This window comes from Phasianus colchicus, chromosome 15, assembly GCF_987193195.1.
Source record: "Phasianus colchicus chromosome 15, bPhaCol1.hap1.1, whole genome shotgun sequence".
Lineage (NCBI taxonomy): Eukaryota > Metazoa > Chordata > Aves > Galliformes > Phasianidae > Phasianus > Phasianus colchicus.
In genome coordinates this window covers 15,758,082-15,780,284 of record NC_143450.1, presented here as the reverse complement: position 1 = coordinate 15,780,284, position 22,203 = coordinate 15,758,082, and the positions used below count along the sequence as shown (strand labels likewise).

At 44.3% G+C, this 22,203-nt stretch overlaps 1 protein-coding gene and 1 long non-coding RNA gene across 4 annotated transcripts in view; both read left to right on the top strand.

Annotated features, from left to right (window-relative positions):
* Nucleotides 1-13,588, top strand: part of LOC149915929 (uncharacterized) — a 44,197-nt gene extending 30,609 nt beyond the window's left edge. The window contains exons 2-4 of the long non-coding RNA XR_016471376.1: nucleotides 4,713-4,777; nucleotides 12,022-12,185; nucleotides 12,618-13,588. This is a non-coding gene — a long non-coding RNA (uncharacterized LOC149915929). The remainder of the gene's footprint in view (nucleotides 1-4,712; nucleotides 4,778-12,021; nucleotides 12,186-12,617) is intronic.
* A 4,749-nt stretch (nucleotides 13,589-18,337) lies between these two features.
* LOC149915928 (uncharacterized) lies at nucleotides 18,338-21,143 on the top strand. 3 transcript variants are annotated; one of them, XM_090150966.1, is made up of 4 exons: nucleotides 18,338-18,469; nucleotides 18,887-19,002; nucleotides 19,506-19,739; nucleotides 19,916-21,143. In XM_090150966.1, exons 2-4 carry the CDS (start codon nucleotides 18,961-18,963, stop codon nucleotides 20,237-20,239), a joined length of 600 nt encoding a protein of 199 aa, XP_090007092.1. In that variant the 5' UTR covers nucleotides 18,338-18,469; nucleotides 18,887-18,960; the 3' UTR covers nucleotides 20,240-21,143. The 3 variants fall into 3 exon arrangements, with proteins under 3 accessions (XP_090007092.1, XP_090007093.1, XP_090007094.1); XM_090150967.1 differs by having other exon boundaries at nucleotides 18,371-18,462; XM_090150968.1 differs by lacking the exon at nucleotides 18,338-18,469 and adding an exon at nucleotides 18,490-18,562.
* The last annotated feature ends 1,060 nt before the right edge of the window (nucleotides 21,144-22,203 follow it).

Below are 22,203 nucleotides of genomic sequence, written 5' to 3'. Positions count from 1 at the left end.
GAGCATTCAGCTCTTGTGTTTGCTGGGTGAACAAGAGTGAAGGTAGGGCAGTGTTGGCTGCAGGATGGTGCCTCATCTCTCTGTTGTAGACTGGAGAACAGATCTGCTGTCAATCCCAAATTCCTGCAGCTGGGCGATGTTGAAATCTGTGTTCTGAATTCTTGGGTATTTCTACAGCCTGTCCAAAAATATACTTTTCCATGGAGAAAGCTGACAAATATCACAAGGCAAACCAAAATTTCATGAGAACCTACTGGATGGCCAGTACTGATGGAAAAGTGCTTTATACTTTGCCAGAGATATTTTGAGGCAGAAAAGAAAAAAAAAAAAGATCCCAATTTCCAACCAAATAATTTCCTATCCGCTTATAGTTCCTTAGTGCTTTCCACTGACAAATTACAGGAATCGGACACAACAAATATAATGAAACCCATATTAGTAATTTGGGAGAACACTGTTGGATCATGAAATGGTAGGTGTGCCACCCGGCACGTTGGATAGCATGAAATTGGTTGTGAAAGGTTTTCATTGGGCTGAAGACTGCTTTTACCACCTCTCCTTGCAGTGCTCTTATGCTCAGTCATCTGTGTCTCCACTGAGTGAATTGCCCAAAAGAAAATCACATTTTTCCCTCATCTGTCTGCTTGGACATGTTTTATGGATGTTTGTAATATATCACCTGAGATCAGAACAAAATTTGCTCATCAAAGAGCTACATAAAAAATTCACTTCTGAAGCTGAGAAAAATGTTTGCCATTTGTTGTAATCCATCCTGGGAGAAAGATTTTTTTCCCCTACCGAAATTCCCCTTTAAAGCTGTCTAAACATTCTGAGGGTGTCTATGGAGGCTTCAGCCCAGGGCTGCCTGCAGCACTCACATCAGGAGAAACAGACTGCTCCTCAGTTCCCTTCAGCCAGAAGAGATCCAGCTTGAGGAGCAAAGGTTTGGCTTTGCCCACAGTTCACCTTTCAGTTGGGAGTTTTGGCAGTGCAGCAGGACAGGGGCAGGTCATGTCAGCCTTTGGGGTTGGCTGTTTGAAGGGGTGACTCAGTTCTCCTGGTTACACCACGCAATGAAGTGGGGATGTGGAGAACTTTCCCTTGCTAGAGGAGTACAGTGGCTCATGGTTGCACTAAACTCACCTCAGCACCCCCTCTGTGGCCATTTGTGCATTGCACCTCTTGCTCCTCATATGTCAGACTGGAGCAGCCAGCAGTTGGTCTGCAGGCAGATGCAGACCTTCCTTTCCTTCTCAAGGCACACGTTATTTATCTTTGATAATTGTTTTAGATGCATCTGTGTTTGCTTTAGGCTCCAGACCAGAGCTATGTGCTCCTCAGCAGACACTGGGGCTTATCCAGAGGTCTTCCATGTGTTGTTTTCATTAGCATCCTGGTTGCATCCTGAAAAAAAAAAAAAAAAAAATCCAGTGCTGGAAATACCATGTGGCCAGCAGGAGCCTACGTTTGTGTTATACAAGCCAGCAGTAGGATTCCCCCTTTCTGGGAATTCTTTGTTCTGGAAAACCAGCACCATGACAGGGAGATTGATTTATGTCACCAATAGAAACCAAACAGTCATCAAAACATTTCGCAAACACAGAATGGCTCCAGGGGCCTTGGTGTGGAGGTGACTAATGCTGCCATCCCTGTATCCCACTGCTCCCTCCCTCTGTGAGTGGCCAAGAGGAATGAGGCGTGGATGTGATGGGATGCTGTGCATAGGCTTTGTTACCATGTTGGGTTGATACCCTACATGGGGGCTTTCCTTTGGGGCCATTGCGTTTGAAGTGATCCCAAATGTCGCTTGTTTTTTGGGGAGCAAAGAAGTTTAGATGGTTTTATGGAGCAAAGGAACGATGCAAAGCAACAAATACAGAATTTAAATTAAAAAATAAAAATACAACAATAATCTTCAAGCTGGGAAAGGAAACCAGTGGGGCATAGGCTTGCCTTGTCCCTGTAAGTCTGGTCCCTGTGGTCCTCAGATGTGCAGTGCTGGCTGCAGCTGGCCACAGGCTTCTGGGACAATTCCACCTTCCCTCCGGCCCACTGCAGCCTTTCTTACATTTTTACATTAATCTGTTTGTCTTACTGCCAGCATGAGATACATTTTCCTCATCCTGGATGTTTAGTCTTCAGAGTCTTGCTGCCTTTATCCCCATGTTAGTCCCTAGTTTCCTGACCTATATGGTAAGACAAGATTACCATGTAAGACGTTTGGTGTTTTCACCTCCCACCATCCCTCTCATTCCACATACTTGGGAAAAAACTTATTTAGCAAGTCCAGCACGTTTGGACACACATTGCAGCAAATGGCTCTGCACCATGAGAGAGCCTCATAGCATAGTTCACATCCTGGTCTAGGCGGCTCCTTCCCAAATTGCTGCCTGTGAGCAAACGTGCCGTCTATAGACATAAGCCTGGCCTAATACGATCAAGATGTGATGTCTGCATTATGCATCTCTGAGAACACCATATGCATTTGCTCTATTTACAATGGTCGCATCTTAATTTGTAATATTAGCGATCAGAATATTCCCCTGCTAGGTAATCAGAGGGCAGCACAGAGAAGCTGTTTACTCGCGGGTTTCCGTTCCCTTTGCTCTGTTGTGCAGCCAGGCCAACACCCGCGCTCTCCTCTCGGCAGATGAAAGGGGAGGGCAGGGCCAGATGAAAGCCCCACACAGATGTGTTGGAGCATCCCCAGCCAGCATGTGAGCTCTGTCTGCCAGGAAGGGAAGCAGCCGAAAACCAGTCACTCGTTTCAGGAATCATGACGATGCGCTAGGGATGGAAAACATAAGAATTACCTAACAGGTAGGGACTGGGGAAGCGCTGTTTAATTGGAATTTCAGAACACAAAGAGGAGCCTTTTCTCTCTCAGCGCTTAGGCTTCAGCTTATTGTGCAAGACATGCAATTCATGCAAAATTTCCCTCTTGAAACACAACAGTTAAAGATAGCACGTAGCCCATCAATTCTGCTTGCTCTAAAGGTCAAGGAGATGCCAGAATGTGGCCCAGATCTCTGGATGGTGGAACTTTGCACTTGCAAATGCCATGTAATGCAAGAGGTAGATGCAAGCTATTAGCAATTCTGACGGGGTAAATCCAGGGATCATTAATTAAGTGGACAATTTATACATTTTATTTCATAGATTCATAGAATCATTAAGGTTGGAAAAGATCACTAAGATCATCAAGTCCAACCATCAATTCATCCCCACTATGCCCACTAAAGCATGTGGCTCAGTAGGCACACTTATCATATGGAAGAATGTGCAGCCTTAAGACGAGGTCCAGACCACCCAGTGACACTGGTTTGCACATCACTGTGCTGCCACTGAAGCTACAGCTCTGCATACCAATGGACAACCCAACACAGACATTATTTACAGTTGGTAAATAATGAGTATGTGATCGGATGTTGCAAGAGATACATATTCAGCATTTCTATTAAAAAAGCAGATATTTTCTTACTTGCCAGCCTTAAAAGGGTCAATTGGCTTTTGCAACACTCTCACCAAGAAGCCTGTAGAGAGAAATCCAGCATGAGTGACAATCAACTGAGGAACATCACAGCCATGTAAAAGGGAAGCAGAAAAAGGAAGGTGTATCTCACCACTATTCACTTCTAATAGGAGTGGAAGTGTTACCCACTCAGGCTTTTCTTCACTTCTGAAGCAGTAAAAGGACGGTTTTAGCATTCTCTGACACTAATTAAAGATGTATTAGAAGCTGAAAGCGACATTAGATGTTGGCTCTCAGAAATGTTTTCTGCCACAAACATAATTGTAACAAAAACTGAAGCACTGAAATAAGTGTTAGGACATTAAAAATCATAGACTTCTGTGTTTCCACTTTTCTTCTGCAATAGATTAAAAGTATGACAAATTTCACCCGAAGACACAACCATTAAGAAATCATTTGGTAAATGACATTTTTTCAAACCCAGCTTCTCCAGCCTGGGGAGAGCTTGGAAAAGGTCACAGCTATGTGTCCCATGAACAGTATCTCTTCAAGCCTGAAGGGTAAATCTATGGATCTGAGGCACTGTGTTGCTGGCCTGGGGAGGACATGATTGTTGGAATCTTCCCTACGAGGCTTTTTGTCGTGTTAAATGTGCCCCATCACCATGTGTGCATGTGTCTTAGCTCAAGGAGGCACCTGAGTTAGTGCTTAAATCTCATTTCAAACGGGTGTGAGATCTGTCTTAAGATGCTCTCCTGAATGGGTGCCAGCAGTGGTGACATGCATTGCAGCACTGATTTGGATAGAGACGAGCACAGTGCATGCTCCAGGATGGATGATATCACCAACATGTCTGTCAGTGTCTGTGCTTTGGGGGCGGGCAGACCATGCCCAGCAGGTCAGGAGGAGGCAGCAGGTTGTGTGTGCTGGGTGCAGCCTGTGGGTCACAGCACAGCCTTGGCAAGCTCTCCTTCAGCAAGAGAAACTGGGGTATGCCGAGCAGACACAACAAAATGTTCAAGTCTTGCATTTGGCAAGCTGCGTGCAGAGAACAGAGCTCATCTTTAGGTAACCAATTTTATAAACACCCATCATCCCTATGTCTGCAGAAAGGCCCTCCTGTCTCAGTCCTCTGTGTCGTATGGTCTGTGCAATGCCTGCACTTTGTGCCTTCAAATTTTGTGCCTTCAAACTGTTCCTCTCTTACAATAAGGCAGTGATGCTCCTCTCCTTCTTACAGGTACCAAACTGAAGACCTGAGGGAGAATTATCTCATACAAGATCAAGCAGGATGCCTACTGCAGGGTAAGAATTCAGCCAGCCAGCCCTAAGCTCTGCTCCCTGTGCCTTTCTCATAGCTGTCTTTTTGTTGCTGTTGCTGTTAATGTTAAAATATTGCCGTGCTCTGCCCTATTCAGAACTGGCATTCCTTGGTTAGGGTCCTAAAGATGTGTGGGGTTCTCTGTGTTAAGGGATTGTTTTAATAGACAAATAATTAAGAGAAGTTATTATATGCCTAGCCACCAGGAAAATTATATGCCTGTAAGGAGCAAGGATGGCCATTTCAAAGAAATGCTTGCGTAACTTTGTATCATCCATAAAACCACACATTCTCAGTGAGAGGAGGGTGGAGTTGTAGTCCCCTTGAGAGGGACAAGTGTGGCCTTCCCATGACATGCAAACACGGTTCCATGTTTCCTAAAAGCCATCTGTTTCTCCATTTATGGCAAAATGTGAGCTGGAAAGAATGTTGCAATGGGCTGCTCTCCTCCCCACAGACTGTGCCTTGCTCTGCCTCGTGCCAGGGGAGGACCACCTCTGCTCAGATGAGGCTGGGAGCTGGTGGAGGGGAACTGGGTGCCAGCTCTGGTCATTGGGCAAAGCAGCAAGGTGGAAAGATCTTCCTGTAAGCTGGAAGTTTGAGCTCAGCCATCACCCATTAAAGCCTCCTTTCCATCAGAAGGACACCGGTCTCGGCCAGATGAGATGTTGCCTCCTCATTGCTTAGCAAGTCCTCTCCCCTGTTGCCTACACAGAAGAAAATAAGCAAAAGCAATGAGTTTTCATCTGGGCAGAAAACCCCTACCCCTCCCTGCAGGCAGAAGGGAAGTTTTACATCAACTGCAGAAAATCAACATCACCTTTCAGGTCCAAAGATGCCTTTGATGAAGCAAGGTGGAATCAAATGTCTGTGCAAAAGAAGAGCTCTATGATATTGAAGAGAAAGTACCCACTGACACTACAGAAAGGATTTAAGTTCAGCCCAGGTCTTCTTCCAGGTCTCTAACAGCACTGATTTCCACTCAGGGAGAACAAATAATGCTTTGCTCATGTAAGAGGAGCCATGGCTGCATCTCTTCATGAGTGACTTTGCCACAGATTAGCCAGGGGGAGAGAGCTGAAGCTCATGATGGAAATAGCTCTCATCAAGAACAAGTGCTCCAGGGACATAGGACTGTTATTAGCTCTGTCAATGTTCAGAGAAGGAGAGATGCCTCCTTAAGAACCACGCATTCTCTCAGCAGACACATTTGCTGGACCTCCCCCTATTTTGTCTTCTCACCAGCTGCTTAACTTGCTTTGAAATGGTGAAGGAATGAGCAGTTGGAGGTGCTTTAAAGGTATGCATGTGGAGGTAGCACACACAGAAGGTGTCAAAGGCTGAAATGCAGCTCCTTTTGCATGGAGCCTGCACAGGCGATGCTCTGACCAATGGAGGATGGAGGGACTGTGAAATATCCCAGCAGTGGGCAGATACTCTCTTGACACCTGAGATGATTTGTTTTGTAAAGGAAGTAAGTGTCTTCCTCAGACCAGCTGCTGCTGTGATGGCAGAGCCTTGTTTGTGCAGCAGGGCTGCAGCATCCCCTGAGCAAGAGCTCAGATTTTGGCAGAGCTCACCCAGAGCCAGATTCCACCCGCAGCAATGGGAGCCAGGTGTGATGGAAAGAAATAGTTTTAACAGAATAGACTCCATGCCACTGGGTTGGGGCATGTGTGGAATCTCACCGAGGGTCTTTCTGTAACACCAGTAGGCAGGGGGAACACACTCATTTGTTCGTCACTGCATTGATTTGTTTGCTGGCTGAAGATAAATCAAAAGGAGACCTGAGCTCCACCTGGGGCTTTGGGTGCAGCTGAACACATTCCCCAGCGCTGATTTACAGCTGACCTTCAGCATTAACTATTTGTCAGCTCAAGGACTGTGACATCAGGCTGCCAAATTTATGTTTAATTAATGATGAATCCTCCCCATTTCTGGCCAGCTGAGAGGACATGACTGTGCCCCAGGGACCAGGGTGCAATGTCTCCTCTCCGCATCTCTTAGAGCAGGATCTGGAAGACAAGGTTGAATTCCTTCGTGGCCTCCCATCCCACAGCCAGCTGTGTCTGCAGAAGGTCTTCTCTTTGTGCTGACCCCATATCCTCATCTCCTCTCAGCAGCAGGGCTTGGACATCTAGGAAATCCATCTTTGCTAAATTTCCAGGGTAACCAGCAGACAACAAGGCAGACCTCTGGTTCCTCGTGATGGAAAACAGAAGAAATGTGGAAATATGCTGTGGCAAGCCACAAAGTCTTTAAGATTCCTTCAAATACTGTTACAAAAAGTAATACAGGAGAAATGCAGGTCCCTGAGCCTGCCATGATGGGAGCACTGGGACTATGAGAGGAGGCAACCTATGGCACGTCCCATCGATCCCCACACCAGGACCACAGTGCAAAGGGAATGTAAACCCCAACCTCCTTCCTGCCCTGGTAATTCACCTTTTTTTTTTTTTTCCCCTTCCTTTTTTTCTTAAATGCTTTTCTGAGGGTCACACCCTTTCATCTGTTTATTTTTAACATCTAACATTTTCTGAACTTAATGTCAGCTCAGCTGTAGTCCCAGATCTCAGTTCATTCTGGTTCCATAACCATCCTTTAATGCTTAAAGCACATATTTTGAATTAGTTAAATTAGATTTTGCTCTGTTGTCAGTGACTGTCAGTCGTGATGTTTTTGACTTTGCAGGTTCAAGAGGCAGCACACAGTAAGCTGATGTCGGAAGAACGAATTAGATTGTCAATAGAAAAAAAATGTTGCTAGGAAGATGAGGCTTATAAATGACTTTAGACATGCGTCTATAATTACTACATGCTTTTTTTTTTTTTCTGTATACATATGTAGGGACTTTTAGGAAGCTGGTTGCTATGGTAACTTCTTTACTGCATGGTCCATATGTTACTTAAGATATTCTTTTTTCCTTAATGGAAAATTACACCCATGGACACGGATGGCATTTGTAAATCTTCTAGAAAAGCAACAATTTCCCTTTTCTTCCTAAATGTCATCAGCTGTGCACTGGGTGCCTTTGAAGTTTAATTCTCCTCCTTGTCAGCTCACCAAGCACGAGACGTGTGCTGCATCCAAACCTTCCTTCCTCTGCTTCCAAAGCCTTTGCCTTACTGGAGCCCACCTCTCCTTGCTGCCCTCAGCACCTGCCTAAACATCCTGGCCATTGACTTATGAGCTTCCCTTCACCTCCCCACTACTCTACACTGTTCAAATTAGAATGGAGAATAAGCTCAGCTCCAGGTGCGTGCACAGCTGGGAACACAGTGTTCTCTTGGCTGCTGCTCCATGCTCTCAGGTTGGAAGGGGCAGAAAATCATTGCCATCCATAGGCATATCAGTACTTTTTGATGTGGTTTGTTGGCTTTGAATATTCAAAAAGTTCTTTTAAGGTAGTGGCATTTCTTTCCTCATCTACTGGGGCTGGAGAAAAGGAAAAGCAAACAAACAAGCCAACCCAACTCTTGCACTATGGCAAACATTTGTTTTGTCTGGTTCAGTCCATTTTTGACAAGTCCATTTCAGTCCATTTAAACCAAGGGACAGGAAATTCAGAGTGGAAAGCTCGAGCACTGTGGCTGAGGAGCAGTTCCCTGAGCTGAGACCCGTGCTGTAGTGTTCCTCTTCAGCACACCCACACTCATACTGTACCTCAGCATTTTCTTGCTGCCATTGGCTAAGAATAAATGCACGTCTGTAAAATACGGGTCTCATTGAGGCTTCATTGGGTTGGATTTAACTCTGTGTATCTGAAACTCAGATCTGAGAACTCAGATCCGTTAAAATGTATTCTTAACCTTATTTTTTCCAGCAGTTCTTATTAATGACTGAAGCTTGGAAGCTACTGCCTTTGTTGTATCTAGAGAGAGACTGAATGTTGGCTTTTCAGAAACCTTTCTTGAGGTCTTCCACAGCTGCACTTTCTGTTTCACGTTTGAAAGGTTTGACACCTTAGCAGTATAAAGTTATAGGTTTTATCCCTAAAACTTCCCAAATGCAGTTTCCATTATTAACACAGTTGCGACAGCTATAGTTTGTTTATATTGCTTCACCTGGGGCACATAAACTTAAAGGACTGAAAATACCTCCATGCAATAAAAGAATTTTATATAATTACAACCTCTTGCTGTAAGGGACAGCTGGCCTTTGAAAGTTGGGAACTCATTTACGTCATTGAAGTAAAATGTAAGCCTGGGCTTTAAATGGCCGTAATTTATGTTTCTGAAGCTCAAAACAAAAACATGGCTGTCTAAAGGGCAAATACCTTCCAAACACATTAATACTTATAATTCAGCTGAGGACTGTGTGAGTCTACAGCTCCTTAACAAGAGGCTGTCGGTGGCTGTCCAGAATTGCTCCAGTTTCTTTTGACACTTATTCTTTTATTATCTCTTGTTCGCTTGAATTTCTATGGGTGGTTTCCTAATTCAACAGTTATAAATGTTTCCTAACCTGCAGCCCCTGCACAGTCAGTAGGGGTGAGTCCCAACGGTGCCACCCATCGTCACAGGGGACTGGGGTTACTCATGCCCACCAGGTCAGTGTGGCTGTGGGTCTGCAAGTCACACGTCTCTCATCACTGAAAAGAGTCAATTCCTTGTAGCCGGATGAAAACCTGTGTCTTGAGAGCAGAATAACCAGAAATCACCCTGCAGTTCTTGTGCTGCGCATTTTTTTGGTCCCTGTCTCTAAGCTTTTTGTCTGGACACCATTTATATACTTTGGGTTAAGGGCCTAGTTCCAAACAGCTGTTGCTTGTTTAGCTTTTTTTTGCTATTTTTTTTTTATTTTTTATTTTTTAATTTATAACACTGAAAATCCCTCTGGAATGGGCTGACACCAAAAATGTTTGTTCTAGTCCTTGGATGAAGGCACCCACCCATGGTTCAAGCTTTTATGATTTGTAAATTCACCAACACTTATTATGGCATTGCAAAACAACAGCAACAAAAAGAAACCCAACCGCAGCTCCTGCGGAGCAAATTCCAGGCTCAGAGCATTGCTTCAAGCTTGCCAGCCCATCATCACAAGGGAGCCTGCATTGATTCTGAAGGTGTATTTGCAGATCTTAGTTCTAGCTTGACCGTGGTCTGACTTGGCTCCTTCCAACAATGCACGGTTTTGTCATTTGCTTTAAATACGGGTTCAGATGTATCTGTGATTTAAGAAAAATTGATCTCCTTTTCGTAACACTCAGGAGTGTGATGTTGCTGCCCAGCTCATTGCAGTAGAGCAAATGGCAGATTTTCATAGTGCTGGATCATGGAAGTGTGAATATTGAAATTGGGTTTCTGGATCAAAGGAACTGTGCAAAGTGAATTCAAATTTCCCTTGAGCCTTGCATGGGTGAACTCCATTTCTTTCCCTTAAGCCACCTCTTTGGGGAAACTCGGTCACAGGAGTTTGGTCAAAGTCCATTGGGCAAAAATGATGGTGGCTGTTGATGTCCCTCCTGACGGCGAGTGGGAAGACGTGGGTGCACACGTGGAGATCTCTTAGCAGTTTGCCTGCTGACCCTTGCTTAAGGATTAATTTTCCTTTGGAATTGTACTGGAAGTATTAAGCAGGGAATTTGGGAAAAACACAGAAGCGGCTTTAGCAAATGTGCTCTGAGCCCTGCTCCTGGGTGAGGAGGGGAGCCTGAAAGCCAGCCCAGTCCTTCCCTTCCCGTACAGCTCTGGGAGGTGCTGTCAGGGCCTGGGAATGTGCTCCTGCACATTACATCCTCCCCTATGGGGGCACAAGGGATACTGGGGTCCTTGCAGAAGGACAGCACCAGAGGTCATTTACACCCAAATCTGGAGGAACTGAGCTGCTTGCAGACGCTGCTGCAGCAAGTAGGGGTTGAGCATCTGCGTTAGAAATCCAAGCCTGAGATGTTCCCAGAGGCACCAAGGACAGTTGTGGACCTGTTTTCCAGCTCCACCATTGAGTTTGCCAGAGGAAAAAAGAGTCAAAGCTTCCAGCAAACACAGTGCTACAGAGCTGCTGCAACTGTGAACAATTCCATTCTTCCCGGATGTTCAGAACTGAATGCCAAGTGGAGAATATATTCCCTAAAACAAATGGAATGGCTAAGTGGACCAGCATGAACAGAAGGTCCAACTGATGGTTCATGGCCCACCATGAGTGTGTACAAGTGGAGGAGTGCTGGAACACAAAGATCATTTCCCTTTCTTCTTCCCTTTTCAAGGCCATAAGATGGACAGAAATATAATTTCTAATTTTCTAATGTTTCTAAGGATGCTGTATTGGGGAGGTTTGCAGGCAAGGAGGAGCTTGTCCCTTTCTGGGGATTAACTGATGGAGGGGATGCTGTGCTCAGACACTGCTCTCAGTGCAGTCCTGCCCTGTGTCACGGAACCTACTGTACCTGCTCTGAAACAGCTGCAGATGCTGAGAATTTAAAGGCGAGTTCTTATGATCTATGGTGGCTGAAATGTCTATAAACACCTTGAGTCTCCCATGAGATCTCTGCGCTTGCCAAACTCTGCAGCTTACTAGCATGTCTCATTATATGCAGTGCTTTCTGTAAAGTCCCCCTCCTGGAGCCTGTGATTATGTGAGCCCTGCAGAGAAGTTGGTTTAAAGGCCTCAGTACATCCTCAATGCTAACATAGAAAAGGTAGATGAAGAAACACTAATTTAATTACAAAGTTGAAAGCCTTTAATAGCGTTTAAGATAGTCTCAAGATTTGGAGCCTACCTGTGGCTTTTCCTCCAGTACTGGCAGTTATCAATATTGAAATATTATCGCAAAATATATACATAATATTTAAACATATTAGTAACTCAAGGCTATAGATTGCTCAGCTGAAATCTGCTGAACATCAATCACCAGATTCAATGTCTTATGGCTGAAATAAATCTGATCAGAAAACTAAACAAAATCAGTAAAACTAGCAGCATGACTCACTGTATCTTCCCTGGCTGAAGTAAGATGCCTGCAGGACTCTCATGTTGCTTTCAAGCAGAAATGTATATATTGCAGAGCTGATTTGGGTGTGCATATCCTTTAAAATGGATCTAGGATATTAGATGTCCTCTGTGAATGCGTGCGTTAAAAGGATGGACAGGGTACTTGATCTAGAAGAGCTATAAAGACATCCAGGAGGCAATGTTTCCTTGTGTTTTGATTGAAACAGAAATAGAAGCTTCATTTCCTTTGTGAGGGATGTTTTGGATTTACACAACTGCACGGTATTGTCTGTCACAGGACATGGACTTTCACAGTTAGCAAGAGGATGGAGAGGAGCAGAGAGGACCCTCTGAACCAGCAGCACACCAGTCAGAGCCACCATCTGACTGCCATGAGTCTCCTGCAGGCTTTTCCCCCCCAGGCTGAGGAAGGTTGTTCCAACCCATAGGTACCATATCCAGGTATGACTGTGTCAGTGTTGTCCTTAGGATCAGGAATCTGGAAGCAAATACCCCAATCATCTCCTCTTGCAGCGTGCTCCCCTTGGCTCGTGGTGCTGCTTTTGGCTTTTGGAGGATGCTGCACGAGATGATGTGCTCCCGCACACTCAAGTGCTTGGTCACTAATGGTCAGTCAGTACTGGGACTGATCCCCTCTGAAAACACACAGTGTGGACACCTGCTGCTCAGATTTGTTTGCTAAAGTTAATGAAGATGTGTGTGCTCTGCTGACAAAAACACTCAGCCAGCTACAGAAAGCCCCCAGCTCATGGCATGTAATTTTCTTTTCTGAAGAAGCGTAATTCCTGTCAATACCAAACAAGAAGAGACACTGTTTGAAATTTGTGTGCCTTTCCACTGTTTTTCTTCCCATCTCCTCTCTCCTCCCTACAGGTGTATTCTTTGTGCAGTAACTTTTCTCCTGGGAAAGAACACGACTTTATGGCAGACAGGAATGCTGACCCACTTGTCTTCTGCTGCGAGCATCCATCAAACCTGGCCTCTGTGTCCCCTGGAGCCTTAATTTTCCTCTTGACAGCAAAGACAAATGACCGCCGCAGGGCTGTTTGCTCATGTCTACTCAAGGTTTCCATAACATTTCTTAAAGATGACCTGTTTTTTAAACACACATCTCTGCTGTCACCTACCAGCGTGAAAGTAGAGTCAGGTTTGTTTTAAGAAAGCCTTACAGTGCCAATCCCCTGTACACCTTCCCTCTCTTCTCTCTGCTTTAAGCTTCTTAGTTCTTACGTGCTGTCAGCTGTAAGACTTTTCCTCCTGTCTTGAAGATACAGTGATGTGTTGTTTGTGGTGGAACAACAGTAACAGAGTAAAAATAATTGGTTTTCTGGTTCGTACAGCAGTAGAAAAGTGAATCCCATTTCATCACCAGAGCAAGAGATGTTTGAAGGTAGAATCAGAGTGTGCTTTCCTCTTGGGGATGGAGGTGAGATCCTAACACCTCCATTAGTGCTTAGATAGTTAATCTGCATCTCATTAATTACTTTCAGGTTTGTAATATATTTTAATTTCTGCAAATATTTATGGAATCAAAAGTATATGTCCCAAAGGCAACCTCTCTTCCAGTAATGCCATGTGTGAGCAGAGTGAGGCACTGGTCACCTATCTGCAGGCTCCCACCCGCTCAGAGGCACCACATTCTCTGCAGAACAATGTCTTAAAGCCACTTCTCTCCATCCCCATTGAAAAACCTGACCTGAATGCCACAGTCTTGCTGCAGAGCTGAGAAGGCAGGCAGAAAACACAAGGAAATAACTGGTTTTGTTATTAAAATCTGCAGTACGGAGCATGGGACAAAGCAATTTCAATTCCCCAAACCTCTAATTCCAGAGAGCTTTTCTTTGTAACCGAAATACAACTTTTTAATATAATCTTTGGCAAAAACGTGCTTCCTTTTATTTTCCTCCTTGTGGAAACTTAAGAAACCACTCTGTAACATCGCACACAGAGTAGCCTGCTCCTATGCTGGGAAACACCAGCAGCTCTCATTTGGGAGGACCACTGCCAGCCCTGGCTATGATTGAAGCCCCATAAAAATGAAGAGATTCTCTTGCCAGATTCATCCTGGTGTTGAAAGACAGAAGAAAGCTGTTGCCACTTTCCAGTTTCCCTTGGCATGAGGATTTTCCGATGAGCCAGGACATCCCAGGCAGGAAGGTCGGTGCTGGCTCACCTGCATGCTGGCTGTGCTCAGTACATCTCTCCTGGCACTGCATTCCCAAGCACTGCCGAACAGCCCTGGGGTTGCACAAAGTCTCTTTGGGCTCTGGAACGAGCTCCTTGTTCACATGAAAACCATACAATCAAAGCACACCACAATACAAACCCTTCTTGGCTATTGAATGCCGTCATTACGTAGTGCGTAGCTATGAGTAATTGTGCGTATGGAAAAGAGCTGTAAAATCCACTGCTGTGTGCTGCTGGTGTATATGGCTGATTTATACACATAGCATAATTTAAACAACCCATGGGCCATAATGTGCCCCCAAATGTTTAGCTGAGTGTCCCCAAATTTGTTTTGCACGTTTATCCTTCCATTTGTTCGGAGCTTACGTGTTCTTTGACTTTACTATGTGCCTTCCAGCATTATTTCATGGAAATTCCAATTTCCTGCTCTGAAAGAAAGCCTGATGATAATGAGGAGCTTGAAGCTTTTCAAACAAAAAGGCAGTTTGAGTCAATTCTGCATTTTGCTTTTAATCAAAACTAGTCGTATGCATTTGCATCAACAACGAGCTCAGCCCACAATGCTCCATATGGGCTTGGCTGCTGGCATTCAGGGGCAGCTGAAAAAGCTCCCCATTTCTCAAAGGTTTAAGGATGACCTTGCAGAAGTGTCGTTTGTCAAGTGTCAGATTTTCCAGAATGGCTGGATAATATCCCTGGAAACATTCTGGGGAATCAAAGAGCCAAATTCTGCCACGGCCAGAGCAGCACATCAACACTCACCTGCAGGGAGAAGGGGGGGAAATAGGGAACAGGAAGATTTTTTTAGGATGCTTTATCTAGATATTCATCTTCCGCTTTAGCTGTGCTTCATTTTTTAGCCATGCTATATTGACTCTGTTTCAACTGAGCCTACAATAAATAAGAAAACAAGCTACGGTCCATTAATCCGGACACCTATTTGCAATTCTGGGGTGTCTACAACATGTGGAAACAGCCTTAAAACTTTTACTGCTCCCCAGTTCTGAGCTGATCTCGCAGAACCCCCTTCACACTAATTCCAAGGAGGTCACACCCAGGAGGGGGTGTCCATATATGGGCAGTTTTAGCACCGGCTCTCTATTTTTGAGCAAATTAATAGCACCCAGAAGGGCTGCAGCACACAGACTGTGCAGGTCTGTTCTACAGAGCGTGAACAATTAGGAGAAAAGGGGACGGCAAATCACATGAAATCCCTGGATGTGCTGCCGTGAGGGGTTGTACAAGTTTTGCTTGGGAAGGATTTATTTCCACTCATTTTGGTCCTGTGGCTGTGAGAGGCTTGCAAAACCTTTCACCTTCTTTCCCTAGAGTCGTATATATTTTATGAGAAATTTAAGAATTACCTCTTATTAAAATGTGGATAGTGTAATTACCAATAAAAAGCAGATGTTGTGGCATGACTAATGCTTAAAAATGTGTATGTAGCAAGCACGACATAGCAGCACATCCAGGCTTTTCAGTAAGATAATAAAAGTTGTCTTTGTTGGATCAAACTGGCCAAGTCACAGAGGTCTGAAATTGGAGGGAAGTTGTTATGGAAAACACTGGAAGGCTCCAAAAAAGGACAGCTTTCCTCCCACTGACCTCCGGAGCAAAGCTGGACTCCAGAAGGTACAAATGCAAGGAGAAATGACCCTCTTCACCTTGCTCACATCAGGAGGTGTCTGAAAGATGTCCTGCTCCGAGCACCGTGACTTGCTATGCTGAGAGCATCCTTCCCCTAAAAGCTGTAATGAGTGTAATTAGTGAACTCCCCGACACCTCAGGCACCTCCCAGGGGATCCATAACCCACCTGCAGCAGTCAAGATCATTCCCTTGGACCCATCCCAGGGATTCTGGCAAGGGGAATCTGGAATGATCTGCTTAGGCTGACTTTTGAAAGAGGAATGCTCAGACATCATGCAAATTGGGTTGTACACTGAGCTCCTCCAGCAGTCCCTGCTTCACAAACTTCGGCTGTGCTCACAGATTCATCTCCCTTTCTTCCTGGCTGGTTTGGAAAGAAGCATTCCCAGCTCGGAAAAAGGGTCTGTTTTTCAGAGTGAGGGCATCTGTTTTGGAGGATGTGTGCCTCGTATGGGGGTGGGTGCAAGGGGAGCAGGAGGTGGGGGCACCCAGGGATGCAGGGGGGCTGGAACATCCCTTCTGGCAGCTCTGGTCTCTGCCTTCTGCCATCACACGTCCTTCTTTGTCCCAAAGCCCATGCCTTGCCCACATGCTGGCAATTCAGAATAGAATCACAGAATCATTAAGGTTGGAAAAGACCTCTAAGATCCCCAAGTTCAACCCCAACCCACTCCACTGTGCCCAATGACTGTGTCCCACATCTCCACAGTTCTGAACACCTCCAAGGGCAGGGACCCCCCCACACTGTGCAGTGCACAGACTGTCCCCTTTCTGAGAATAAATTTTTCTTAATACTCAGTCTGAACCTCCACTGACACAACTTAAAGCTTTTCCCTCTCATCCTCTTGCTTTACCTGGGAGAAGAGGCCTAAATATGAGCACGCTGGAGGCAGCAGAGACTCTCCATCTTTTCCTTAAGACCCTGTCCTGTTCAATCGTTCTCCCTGAATTTCCTCTACAGAAAGATGCTATCTTTCAATTAAAGACAAAGAAATCCTTAGCCTGCTCTGGGCAGAGGGATGAGCACATCCCATGGGCACGCACTGCAAAGGATGCACCTGAGGGGATGGGAGCTCAGGGGCTGCTCCTTTCCCCTTTGATGGTTTTTTTCTGTTTGCCTGTACCAGCGTTAGCTCTGTCATTTTGGGAAATGGAACTAAGGCACATGCATAAGCAGCCCCTGACAGCAATTAGTTCTGGCAGTATTTTTGTGGTAATGAATTTCAATGAAGCCGGGGTTTTCGATGCCTGAACACTTCATTAACTGCTGCTATATCATCCTGATGCAGTTGAGAAATCACATTATAATAAACCACATTTTACTGCAGGCAGCAACGAGGATAATAAATGGGATGAATAATAATTCAGGCTATTCACAATCATCCCTATGCTTTAGAGTTCTGGAATTTTTGGTAAATAGATTGAATGCTGTGTGAGGATGAATCTTATTCTGAATTTCTCAGTGACTTATTTATGGGCTTTTTTAATGTATTCTTAGAGAATGTGCTCCACTTTGTCACACTTGCCAGTTAAACACTGAAATACACACGCTGTTATGGCAATAAGGAAAGTCTTCTGTCATTTAGCAGAAAGTAATTGCAACCTGAATGAAGGAAAGGAGATGATAACTATTTCGATGTGAGGTATCAGGAGGTCTTTGTGTGTTTCTATATATTTACAGGGTATAGTAAGGTCTTTTATGTAAGTATGGAAATCTGTGGCTTTTGAGAACACACACACAAGCACAACTGAGGCATTCCCTTCTTCTTTTTGCATATGTCAGCCGAAGAAAGCAGCATTATTCTGCCACAGAAAAAGGAAATTAATACTGATCACTGCCTTTGCAGCGATTAGTATGCAAATGGGAAAAAAATGCCTGAATCTGATGCTATTTCTGTTGAAATGTATCCTTCCATGTGAGTCACGTTGGCTGCCCTGTGGCTCTGTGGGGTTGCAGACAGCAATGGAGGAGTGGCCCTGAGATGCTGCTTGGGGTCACTGAAAGGATGGAGAGGACAGTTTTCATAGCCAGGGAGAACTGAAAACAAAAGCAGTTCATTTTCTGAAGTCTCTATTCAGCACGTTCCCTGGATAAAGATCATACATGTATTGTCATAATACAAATTTCCTCCCAGATCAGACGTGTGATTTCTGTGCTCTGTGCTGGTGAAGTCACCCTGACTCATCATTCTTGGAACCTGGAAAAAAATTGCTCGTTTCGTTTTCAAGAGAACATGTGGAGAAAGCTCAGAAACACAATGAGCTCCCATCAGCCCCATCCACCCCTACCCAGCTAAGGACTGATGGGTTTCACCAAGAGATGTAATCCTTGTGCCAAGCAATGAAATGCCCACACTGTCATAATTACTGGTGGTTTAAAATGTGTGGGAGCTTTCAAGTGGAGTTTTTCCTCATTTTTCCCTCTTAGATGAGGGCTGCTCATCTAAGAATTTGAGCAGCAAGCAGTGTAAATGTTAAAGGTTTCTAGAGGAAATGATGGCTTCTAAGTATGTGCTGACTGGGTAAAACTGGAGGTCCTGTAGGATACCTCCTATCTCTTCTTTCTAGTTATAGGTGATAACCACTTGATAAAACCAAAGCCATGGAAAAAAAAAAGACCAACAATGGAAAGAACCAACCTGCTTCTAAAAGATGGGTTTTATGAGTATGACAAATGCAGTAAAATCATAAATCCAAACTGATCATTTGTAAGGGGTTATCTCAGGAATTTATTTTCTCTCTGATAGGGATAAAAGCAACCAGGAGTGGGACAACAGTCCCACTTACTTTGTGATGCTGCCCTGGAACCCCATCACCAAGGGAACAAAACGGATGTGGGATGATGCTCTCCCCACAGGCTTTCTCTTCTCCGATGCTTCTTGGGTACCTGGTAACCATAAAAATACCCTCTATCTCTCCCCTGGGAACCCTTGGGTTGCACTTGTATTACCCAAATATGTAGATTAAGGCCCCTTTGAATGAGGTATTTGTAAGCTATATTTAGAATACTAAAAAAATGTAGAGGCTCTATGACTATGTGGCTATAATAGGACTATATGGCTATAATATGACTATATTTTGTCAAGGAGATGAGGTCTTATAATTGTGATAACTTGATAAATGGACTTTTCAATTAATAAAATGGGAGTTGATTTAAAACATCAGACCTAAACTCAGTCAAAGCCTTGAATTGCACGTGCCTCTGGTTTGAGTGGAAAATTCAAAAAGAAAATATCAGGAGGAAAAGAGGGTTGAACCAACTTTTTTTAAAGACTCTACTGAAATTTCAGTATTCTTCCATTTCCAGAACATTCAGGAGCACCTGATCTACCACGATTTTCTGGAGACCATTAATCAGACTAAATCAACCATGGAAGTGCCATGACTTTGGTTTGGAATCTGTCAAGGAAACTCATGCAGTCGGTAAATTTAACCTCAAATCAGTACAAGTGCTGTCTCTGGGTTTGTGCTGTGCCAAACAGGAGTAAAAAATCAGACAGGAAGGGTTGGAGATCGGATTTTTATTTCTGAAGTCTACTCATTGTGACCCTTCATCACGACAAAGAAAACATGAAAGAGCCTGTGTCAATCACTAAAGACTACCTGAGAATACAAAGGTTAACTTGTATTTGGATTTTAAAGAGAACTCTTCCTAGGAAACTGTTTCAGGGCTCAGGAAGAAAGAGCTGTACTTTTTTCATATCATAACCAGTTTCTGAAACTTAAGCTTTTAAACAAAATACAAATATTTTCAGTTCAAATAGGCTCTTTTTCAAACGTTTTAGCTAAAGACTCCAATTTCCATCACAAATGGCTTTGATGGGAAATTTCTGACCACTTCTCTGTTTATCTCAAGCAGATTGTGGCAGAGAGGTGGGAGGAGGTATCAGTCTTTATGGGCCCATCTTTCCTTCCTTGCCTTGCAGATCAACACAGAAACAGAAGAAAGCTTTGATGACAGCAAGGTTTATTCTGAGAAGAAGGAGAATGTGAATTATTCGTCCATCTCCACAGGATATTTTCCATATTACAGATCGAATGAGGAGCAGTTTGTCCAGCCACTCCTGTATGGCTTAAATGCAGAGGGAGAGAAGCCTGAAAGCAACTGGAAAGATGAAGGAGAAGGTGGATGTGCAGAACTTGGTGGAGATGCTGAGAAGGTAAATTGCAAGGGTAATTTCTCCCCATGACCATGGATATCTATTGGGCAGCATTCTCACTGAACAGCTGGCATTCATCCTTCCTTGAAGGACACATAACTCTAATGATCATGCCAATGTGTCAACACCACTCTTCCATGTATCCACATCTCAACTCCTGTATGTGTTTATTACAGACCACCCGCCCAGCTCTGGGGGAAGAGAGGAAGCCGTGTTCTTCCATGGCCAATATAGAGCCAACATCCCAGCAGCTCCTAGGAGGCAGCACCTTGGGAAGCTGCCTGCCAACCTTCACCCTCCCCACCACACTGCCAAGCCTGGACCGGCCCTTTTCTTCCACTGGCTACGTCCCTTACTACAGAACAGAAGCAGAACTCTGCATCAGCCCAGCAATGTGTGACAGGTTTCTCACCAGGACAGAAGTTTTGCAGAATGAAGAGGGAAGATGGGTGGAAGAAAAAAACACTTGGAATTTTGGTGCCAGCTGCTTGGTGTCCTGAGAACAAAGCAGCAAGTTTGTCAGCAAAAGGCAGAAACTGGTTTAACGTAGACGTGAATTAGAAGTTCTTGAAAGCTATAGCCACATGAACAGCTGTATGAATATGGAATAAGTGTACTTCTCCCTTTGAATAAAACAGTAAGTGAAAAGCTGGACTCTGTAATGACAGCAGAAAGCAGCAGGGAAATGTCTGACGGGGAAAACTTGCTCTAGAAAACATGATGAAGGAGGAGGGTGAAGATCAGAACTGTGTTTTTCTGTGGCTAACCATGAAGAGAACTTTTTCTCTCCCATCCAAGAGTAGAGGAACTCCCAGTACATCTTGGTCAGAGTGAATCCCTCTAGTAACACACAATTGGCACAGAACTCCCTGATTCTCCTGAAGAACCCATGTTCTGCCATGCTGGTTGGGGTGTGGATACACATTTTGTGCATCTGCATTCAAGACCAAGTGAGAGAGGTGACCACACAGATAAAGAAGAGAAAATTCCGATGTTTACAAAGATGAAAGATAGTAAATCCACTCACAAAGTCAGCAAATAATGTGCAAATTGAAAATGTCCTTTTTCCCTTTTATCCATACCTGCTGCTCCCCCAGTATGGACTGTACAGGGCCAGCAGTGATCTCTTGTTCATGGGAATGTGTGACAGCTGTGAAACGACAGTGCCAATGCAGAAGGGATGTGCAGCCATGGGAAACGGCCAGCGGGAAGAAATAAGAATTATTTGAATCTAAGCTGCTTGGAGGAATTAAGTGGAGACATAATTTCCAGTAGGAATTGGGAAATACATTTCCTCTCCCCTCCACTACAATCCTTCCATTGTATTAATGGCATCTGTTAGACAACAGTCATACACAAGAGAAAAAAAGCATTTTTATTTAAAATCTTTGTCAGTAAAATTTTTTGAACACATTTCCATTATGTCTGTCTTCATTTCACTTGCACGGTCAGTAATGAAAATGTTCCTGATTACTTTAATATGTGCAACCACTGGCTTCCATAGTGTTGACTGTGGAAGACCTGACAACAGCATCCAGGAGCAACTTGACATTGGTGAAGCTTCACTGATTTACACCAGATGAGGATCTGTCCAGAAAAGCACAGCTCGGTGTTTTCTTTGCAATTGAGAAACGTTGCAACATGCTCTCCTTACTGCCAACTATGTCACCTCTTTCAGACACCACACAAGTTGATGAAACACGTCTTTTCCCATTCCTGCTACGTGCGCAGACAACTTCTCTTCAAAACAGACCCTCTCCAACTATTTAGTGCGTTTGTGAGTGCTTCTGTAATGATTACAGGTCAGTAGCAGTAATCTCAAATGGACCTCTTTGGTTGAGTTGGTGCCAACTCATCCCAGTGTCCACAAGTAGCTGGCTGGGTTGGAAATGGGAACACAGGTAGGGCAGCCAGTGTGGCTTCCCCATCCACAGCCTTTGCCTGGTGCACACCACAGCATCGTCCCATCCTGCCACTGCTCCTCTTCAGCCATCACCTTCCCAATTACTAAGAACTCTGGCTGAACCAAGTCAGGCTATATGGAAGAGGTTTTAAACACAAAGGTTTATGTGTTGGGTGCGTTGAAAGGAGGTCGTGCCAAATATCTGGGGTTGTCTGAATTCAACAGAGCAGAGAAGGGAAGGAATTCTGCCTTGAAATTGGGTGTGATTTATTCTGAGAATATTAAATTCAGCGTTTCTATACATTCAGCATGTTAAAATAGCTCACACTATGTAATAGCAAATCCACAAATCTCTCTTATTTCCACTATGTAGAAAATAACTGCTTTCTATTGGCTGTATGTGGTAATTTATGGGAACGAGCAACATCTGAATTCAAGGATTTGGAAGATGAGAATATTACAAGCTTTACCCTCCTGGATCAGAAGAGTCTAGTTTTAAGCAAATGCCAGCAAATATCATATCATATGATGCCATCTGGAAAGCGGAGTTGAACTCATGAT

Bases quoted from the DNA above. Each gene is read 5' to 3' on its own strand.
- LOC149915928 (XM_090150966.1), top strand. From the start codon at position 18,961: ATGACTTTGGTTTGGAATCTGTCAAGGAAACTCATGCAGTCG. The intron at 19,003-19,505 runs GTAAATTTAACC...CTTGCCTTGCAG, and splicing joins CAAGGAAACTCATGCAGTCG to ATCAACACAGAAACAGAAGA. The intron at 19,740-19,915 runs GTAAATTGCAAG...TGTTTATTACAG, and splicing joins TTGGTGGAGATGCTGAGAAG to ACCACCCGCCCAGCTCTGGG.